This window comes from Silene latifolia, chromosome 2, assembly GCF_048544455.1.
Source record: "Silene latifolia isolate original U9 population chromosome 2, ASM4854445v1, whole genome shotgun sequence".
Lineage (NCBI taxonomy): Eukaryota > Viridiplantae > Streptophyta > Magnoliopsida > Caryophyllales > Caryophyllaceae > Silene > Silene latifolia.
The window spans coordinates 19,371,912-19,379,966 of NC_133527.1; the positions used below are offsets into that span (position 1 = coordinate 19,371,912).

The 8,055-nt window shown below is 34.3% G+C and overlaps 1 protein-coding gene across 5 annotated transcripts; it reads right to left on the minus strand.

The window, feature by feature from the left end:
• Nucleotides 1-2,980: 2,980 nt before the first annotated feature.
• On the minus strand, nt 2,981-7,338 carry LOC141642384 (uncharacterized). Of its 5 annotated transcripts, none has more exons than XR_012543280.1 (6): nt 7,084-7,332; nt 4,946-5,101; nt 4,527-4,619; nt 3,582-3,662; nt 3,367-3,465; nt 2,981-3,255 (listed from the first exon to the last, which is right to left on the minus strand). XR_012543280.1 is itself a non-coding variant. In XM_074451165.1 (6 exons), exons 2-6 carry the CDS (start codon nt 4,951-4,953, stop codon nt 3,184-3,186), a joined length of 390 nt encoding a protein of 129 aa, XP_074307266.1. In that variant the 5' UTR covers nt 4,954-5,101; nt 7,084-7,338; the 3' UTR covers nt 2,981-3,183. The 5 variants fall into 5 exon arrangements, 2 of the variants coding, with proteins under 2 accessions (XP_074307266.1, XP_074307267.1); XM_074451165.1 differs by having other exon boundaries at nt 3,367-3,453; nt 4,527-4,668; nt 7,084-7,338; XR_012543279.1 differs by having other exon boundaries at nt 3,367-3,662; nt 7,084-7,335.
• Nucleotides 7,339-8,055: the final 717 nt, after the last annotated feature.

An 8,055-nucleotide genomic window follows, 5' to 3' on the forward strand; every position in this document is an offset into this window, starting at 1 on the left:
AGTATGTTGTCACATGCAATTTTACAAGATGTGTGTAAAATAATAGGCTATATTGAAGTCATTATGCATGATTTATGATTTTTTGAAGAAAAATAGCATAAATAGTGACTTAACTAGTGAAATATTAATAAAACATACTCCAATTCCATGACTAAGAAAAACTTCACATGTTGCATTTTATTATCTTTTTCAGATCTAAAATTGAAAAGTTGATGAATATAATTTTTCTCATGTTTTTATGATTATTTTGTTAAAACCGATAAACCGCAACATTGTTTTTCCGGATAAATTTCGAAATTTTTAACCTAAGTTTTTGAACATTATGAGTGTCATGGTATTTTTCCAGAATGTTCATGAGTTTAAATTTCAAATTTTGAATTTATTTGAAATTTTGTGATTTATTTGAAGTTTATAGCTTTTTATTGTAATTTTAGGTCCATTAATGAACAAATTTTAGAAATATGAGTTAATTATGGTCAAATAATTAGTGAAGACTAAATTTTGAGTCCTAAGAGGTTAGGGTAATTAACTTATGCATAAATATGAATTTATGTAATTTTTGTGATTATAAAATGTTGAATCACGCAAATCCGTAAAAACCGAGTAATATACGATATTGGCTACTTAAAGGCGATTTAGCATAAAATTGGGCATGTTCATACATATTATAATGCTGCATTTTATTTATGATTGTCATAATTCTATTTTATGTAATTTTTGAATTATGTAATTTTTCCTTAGTATGGCCTTGGTTTTTAATTGGTATTACCCGAAATGTATGGGAATATCGATTCGGTTGTAATTTATTGTGATCTCGTATCACCGTTTTGTAATTTAATAGATTTATTTTATTTTAGTTACAAATGTATAATAGGAAATTATGTAATTTGTTATGAAATTTTATTTATTTCGGAGTTCCCAAAGACGGATTTCTTCAAGATGGCGATACATAAAGACGGTGTTGCCTCGAGATGCGTGCCACAACCGAAGTTCAAGGGACCAATGGAGTTGATTTCCGAATATGTAATAGTTTTTCTATTTTAGGAAGGCCATACTAGGATTTATTTTTTATGCTTTGCATTTTATTTATATGTCACATGCATCGCTAAATCGCCATAACTAAAACATGCATCATCTTTCATCGAGTTTATCGACCGTGTCAATTACAGTTATCGTAGTTCACCGCTTTAGTTCACTTAAAATGTGATAGATAATAAATTGACATGACCTCTCGCTAAAACAATCAATTGAGACATAGCCTTACCAAAGAGTAGAAACCATGAAAACCTATTTCGTGAGGGAGTGCACTCGGCCACACCGGGGTACAAACCTTGTTACGTAGGGGAAGTGGATGATAAATGTCTATCCACCGAATTCATGTTGATGAGGGTTTTATCGGCCACACCGTGCCCAAGTTAATGTGGGCTTAGATCATGGACACATTTATTCGAAATTTGGATTGAACTCAACAAAAGTTTTTCGATAAGGGTTTTATCGGCCACACCGTGCCCTTGTTGAATGTGTTTTGGGCTAAAGATAAATGTTAATGTAATATTATCGACCAAGAGTTCTAAAAGTAGAATCGATTAAAGCGTTAATCCACCGAGTTATATTGATAAGGGTTTTATCGGCCACACCGTGCCCAAGTTAATATGAATTTGGGTCTTGGAATCATTTATTATAGTTGGGTAGAGGTCACTATATAAATGCTCATACCTTGTTAATTTACAAGTATGCTTTAAAAGACAAATGTTAATATTTCCTTTCTTCCATACTTGTAGTTCATTACAATGAATCCATCAAACGCTACCGCACCGATAACTTTTGAGTCATACCACAATGTTTTTGACGACGTTTGCTCCAACAATGATTTCGACACTACAAGAGAACTTCATTTTGGGATAGATTCGGATGGAAACCTTAACTTCATCACTTCTACTAGACCACCCACTACCACTAGATCCCGTGTGAGCCCGTCTCAGGAAGACCACCTCATACAATCTATAGGATCTTTGTCTCTGGAAGATAAAGATGCCAAAACTAGTGGGAGCTCAAGCAATCAAGTTCTTGCTTCCAAGGGCAAAAGGTTCAAGAAGAAGGGAAAGAAAGTCAAAAACTTCAAGCAAGTTAATGATGAGTGCCATTATTGCTATGGCATGGGACATTGGCTTAGGAATTGTCCCGTATATTTGCGAAATATAAGGGAATGAATCATCACTCCAAAAGGTAAAATTCCTAAGGAAATTTATGTTATTGATATAAATTATACTTCCACTACGACATGGGTACTGGATACCGGTTGTGGTTCTCACCTTTGTAATCATTTACAGGGTTTAAGAGATGTGAAGAGGCTTAGCAAAGGAGATGTGGATCTACGCCTTGGAAATGGAGCTCGAGTAGCGGCCGAATCCAAAGGAACTTATGTTTTAGCTTTGCCTAACGGATTTGAGTTGTATTTACATAATTGTTTTTATGTGCCTACACTCTCTAAAAACATTCACTACTACAAAAACTGACAAAGAGGATGGTTCAAAACCGTCCTTACTTCGTAAACAAACCGTCCTTAATTCACCCGTCCTCGTAGCCTACGAGGACGGTTAACATAAAGTCAAACCGTCCTCTTTAGTTTTTAAAAGGAGGACGGTTATGTGTATGAACCGTCTTCTTTGTGTTTTCTAAGAGGACGGGTGCACATCAGAACCGTCTTGTTTTGATTACATGGCGCGCGCAATTTTTGAGCCAACTTCATGACGCTTTGTCAAGGAACCGTCTTCTACACATTTTTTTTTTTTTGAAATCAATTTCGCGAGAATTTATGAATATAGTCTGCACTAATATTGTTAAACATCCATGCTCTTTCACAACCAGATTTTTGAAAAGGAAATTGTTCATTCATACCCTACGACAATAGTAGTCGTATAGCTTAAATATTGTATCCAGCTACATTTTAAAAAATCCAGCAAATCTTACAATTATAGTCTAAAATCCAACCAAACAAAACAAAATAAGTTTGAACCTCCAAAATACAAGCTATCGACACTTGATTTTTGAACACAAGCACTAACACAAGTTTCTCCATCCACGAAACCATCACATAAACTATCCGATCTAGGTAATATCAAAGCGTTTAGCCTAAATACTTTAGACGCTGCCATCAAATACTTGCGCCTTGAACTCCAATGCCTATTTAGCCCAAATTTCCGGCACCTCATCAATTTGCTCAACCGAGTATGTCTTTGGAGCTTTAATCATGAACTATATACAAAGTAACCAAAAAATAGAAATAAATTATTTACATACCAACACGTTTTATTTATATAAAATGAAGTAAATATTGAAACAAAATAAACAAATGAAAGGACGTACATTTGGAGTAATATTAATATATCGTCCTGTGATGATCTCAAACAGATATCGGCAGATATAATATCCATATAAGACGGTTCCAAAAGGCTATGTAGGACACTAAAATCGAAAGCATGTCAACTTGAACGTATATACAATAAGCCCAATAGGCCCACAGTAATAAAACATAGACTATATAATTTAGGAGATAAAAGTATTATTAGTTGAAGGGGTACCTTTATTATTTTCCATTCAAGTTGTTTTTGTTGGTGACACCCGAAAAGTGAATCCATAGAGTTTAGCTTCATAATCGCCCTCTATTAAATACTTCCTCCCATCCAGACCAAAGGTTACAGTTACTTTATCACACTTGTCGAGACACGTTTTATAACGTGCATATCTTTAGTTACACATTATTAAAAATTATAAAAATTTGATATTTTTATAGCATTCATGACGATAAATCAAACAAGATCTCACATGACTATATTTTGTCTTATAGATTAAGAATAATATCAAAAATTCTCTACGACCATGAATAGTGCCAAAAAGCAACTGTAACCTTTGGTCTGGATGGGAGGGAGTATATGTTATAGATTTAGCTTAATTATATTTATTTTACTAAAAAAAATGTAAATCTATGAAATAATTCAAATGCAGGAGAGAAGTGATATGCTAGAAAACTGTCTTGGCTTGGGGGTCAAAGGATAGGATGAGCTTCTTGGATGACAAAGTTCAATGTTCTTGATAAGGATGTTGTCTTAAACTTCTAATCTTAATATTTGTATTTTTGAATCTTTGTTTTTTGTAAAACAACATGTTTACAGTAATAAAATATGAAATAGATAGAATATGAAAAATCGTAATTGATTTATTCAATATATATTGAATAAATCTGCTTTACACACTTATGCACCCGAGTTTATATACTATAGGACACAAGCATATTTACCGAAGGCGATTAACTACAAATATATGCAACAATTATAGAATAAAGTAAATAAGGCAAGGATGATTGTTGCGTTTGTGGGATGACCGTTGGCTGGCGGCTAGGGTGAGGTAAGAGTAGTTGGCTGGCTTTGGCTAAGAAGCTTTCGTAATATATATAGCTTAGTTGTATACTCTATGTGACTATTAAAGCGTACCAAAACCGAGATTAATCAAATTAAAAGATAACTTACAACTTTCTTCTCAATTCCCCCATATCCTCCTCGAGAACCATGGTATCGTGCTTTCCTTTGAGCCGCATTCTTCTTGTTTTTCTCACTAATGGCCTGTTTTTTATCCCAAAAGATCATTTTACATTGTATAATCATCAATTTGCTGCCACAAAAACAGTAACTTAAATAACAAAAAATGTCTAATATCATAGAACCATGTCCAACTGCATTCTGAGGTGAAATTGTCTGCATTCTGCATTCTACTACACTTAAAGGTGAAATCAAGGCCAATACCACAAGTGCGACCAAAACTGAGATTAATCAATCTAAATTAAATAATGGACTGAATGTAAAACACAAATTGATGCAGTATGGAGGCTGACTATTGCATGTTAGAATTAAGCTCAAAATTCTATACGCGTCAGTATAATTCAGCTCACCTTCCCATTCTAACTTAATTGGGTCCTTATCTCTAAGAGCTTTTGATGCTAACTTCAGGACCGATCAACCCCTCTCAGAACGCTTTTCTCTCTTTGTCATACCATCATCAGATTGCCCCGAACTGTTTTTTCTCTTTTGCGTTGTCATCGCTCAACCTGCATATAAATTTCTTGAATTAGTATTCTTAAATCACAAAGTCACCGCCACTTTTTTACAAACTAGACAGTTGGTATAAAAGTAAACTGACAGTAAAGGAGCAATGGAACAAAGGAACAAATGCAAGACTCAGTTCAGCATATAAAACAGGAAGCCCTCAGTTCACTAGATATCCAGTGAATGTGAAGGATGGGTTTAGCGTAGCTTTCTAATTTGATCTGTACTGAAAACATGCATGGTGGAGCTGTCCTCTACCTTGTAGAAATACTTCTCTTGTAAATTAAATTATTTCATTAATATACCATACATTTAAGCAAAAAAAAAAAAAGTTAACAAAATAAATTACTAGTCCTTGAAGTAATATTTTCATCGACGGTTAGAAATGATTAATAAAAAAGCAATATATTGGCATATATCTGCAATTTCTAAATTAGTAAATTGTTTTATGGATTTCATTTCAAGAGAATCCCTACCATTCCACAAGCTTGGTATTTGATTTTTGAGAAGTTCTAAGTTATTTATCTACTAGGCATTCTTGGAGTATGTCCCTTAACTTTTTATATCATTTTTTAGTTGGTTATACCATATAGTTAACCATTACAATAAATCTTAGCAACTCTTAAGATTTATATATTTGGATAGAAACAATCTCTTAAGATGTTTAAGTTGCTTCTATTTCTTTTTTCAGTTCAGATACGTTGTTCTCCTCTGCTTGGATGCTGCTAGAGTATCCACAGCTTTGATTGCTTCCCAATTTAGAATGGTGTCAGGAGGCATGGCACTCAAACACTTGTGTGGGATAACAATTGCAAATGAAAAGACTAGACCACCAAGTTGTTCCACTCCTATCATTCAAGTTAGCTAAACATTGCATTCAACTTCGTGTCCTACTCGTCATATTCAAATGAAAAATGTGAAGTAGTTGTAAATTTCTAAATCGTGCCCATATCCTAAATTAAGTTCTGGAATTCTCTTAGATAATCTTTTTATTTGAATTTAATTCATTTCATTCAAGACCTTGAATCCCATTGGAGAATCTCTTCCAGCAATTTCTACCCTTCTACCCCAGGCACATCAATAATCTAACAATTTCCCATTATAAAGGTCAGTCTCATGATAATCTAACTATAAAACCGTCTTACAAAAGAGTGTGCAGTAAGAAAGCTAAGATCAAGAATTACACACAAGCAAGAGCAGACTATGGGGATTGGGAATAGCAATATGTACGAAAAAACGGAGGAACAGTTATAAGATATCAATTTCCATATAAAGGACACATAGGACCATGGATGGATCTACTCTTCTACAGTATCAAAAGTCCAACATTATACACTGCCTAAGTGCTTGTAATTATGGACTTATCGACGAGAAAATGCCAAAAGATTATCAATTTGCAAATGGTGGTACTAGACTACTAGTTATTTTGATTGATACTGATGCGAACAAATTTCTATACTATTTTTATACACAAATTTGTATTCCATCATGATCAACTTTCCTCAATAATATACAAATAATATCAGGCCATCAGGGGTATAATTTTGAGATACTAGCAAACTCAGTACAACAATTTACCCGAATGGCTCAATAGCTCCTGCAAACTGCGGGATAAGGGGGTCGGATGTATGTAACTTTACCCTCGTGTCAGCAATACACAGAGGGTGTGAGCAAACTCCGAAAAACCAACTTAAACTAAAAAACCACAGAAATTTGTGAGCTTTTATGTCCCTTGATCATCCCAAAAACCTAGTTAATCAAACTAAATGTAACACAAATCACAATCAAACTTGGAGTATTTGACAAAGACCTATTAATCAAAAACCCATTTTAAACAACAAACCTAAGTTAAATAAACGAATTATTAGGTATTAAACGAAGAATATGATATGCAAAAGTGATTTGATTGTTCATTATGGTGTTTATGAAATCAATTTATACTAATTACTAAATAAACGAGTACTAAATGAAGAACACACATTACCTCGGTATATAAGGAGATGAAAGAATAAGGCGATCGGTGGTGTTAAGTTAAAGGGATGATGAAGGAGAACGTGGTGGTGGTGGTTTGCAAGGCGCGGGTGGCGTCAGGGTAGGTGATGGTGGCCTGGTAATGAGAGGCGGTGATGGTGGTTTATGCTATTGTATAACGAGTGTTTGATTGAGAGGGTGGGAGAGTAACGTGGTTGGGAATTTTGATAGTTACTATTAAAAAATAAGAAGACTCTTCTAGTAAATAACCGCCTTGTATATTAATAAGAAGACGGTTGTATTGACCAACCGTCCTTGATACTTTTACAAGGAGGACGGGTGTCTTTATTAACCGTCCTAAGTATGTGATTACTAATTGCGCCAAATTTTTGGGCGAATATAAGACGGTCGCGTCCCCAACCGTACTCTAAGGGGCGTCCTCTTAGCATAAAATTGTAGTAGTGATTATTTCAATCGCTATGCTAGACATAGACGGTTTTTGTTTTGTCATTAAGAACAATCGTTGTACTATTTCAAGGAACGACTTGGTTATAGGCCAAGCTTCCTCTATCAATGGCATTTACATTTTAGAGACCTCAAATACGACTAATGATATCTATAACATTCAATCAAAGAAACTCAAATCAAGTGACCCAAGTGAAGCATTCATTTGGCATTGTCGATTAGGTCACATAAACGAGAATCGCATCAAAAGATTAATTTCGACTAATGTGATTACACCATTTGATTATCAATCATATGGTACATGCGAATATTGCCTACTTGGCAAAATGACTCGTAATCCTTTTAGTGGTAAAGGGACACGAGCTAGTGAACTATTGGGACTCATACACACCGATGTATGTGGACCAATGAGTATCACCGCTCGTGGTAATTATGACTACTTTATAACCTTCACCGATGACTTGAATAGATATGGGTATATCTATTTGATGAAACATAAAAGTGAAGCGTTTGAGAAATT

Bases quoted from the DNA above. Each gene is read 5' to 3' on its own strand.
- LOC141642384 (XM_074451165.1), bottom strand. The intron at 3,663-4,526 runs GTAAGTTATCTT...AGTATTTAATAG, and splicing joins GGGGAATTGAGAAGAAAGTT to AGGGCGATTATGAAGCTAAA. The intron at 3,454-3,581 runs GTACCCCTTCAA...TGTCCTACATAG, and splicing joins TTGAATGGAAAATAATAAAG to CCTTTTGGAACCGTCTTATA.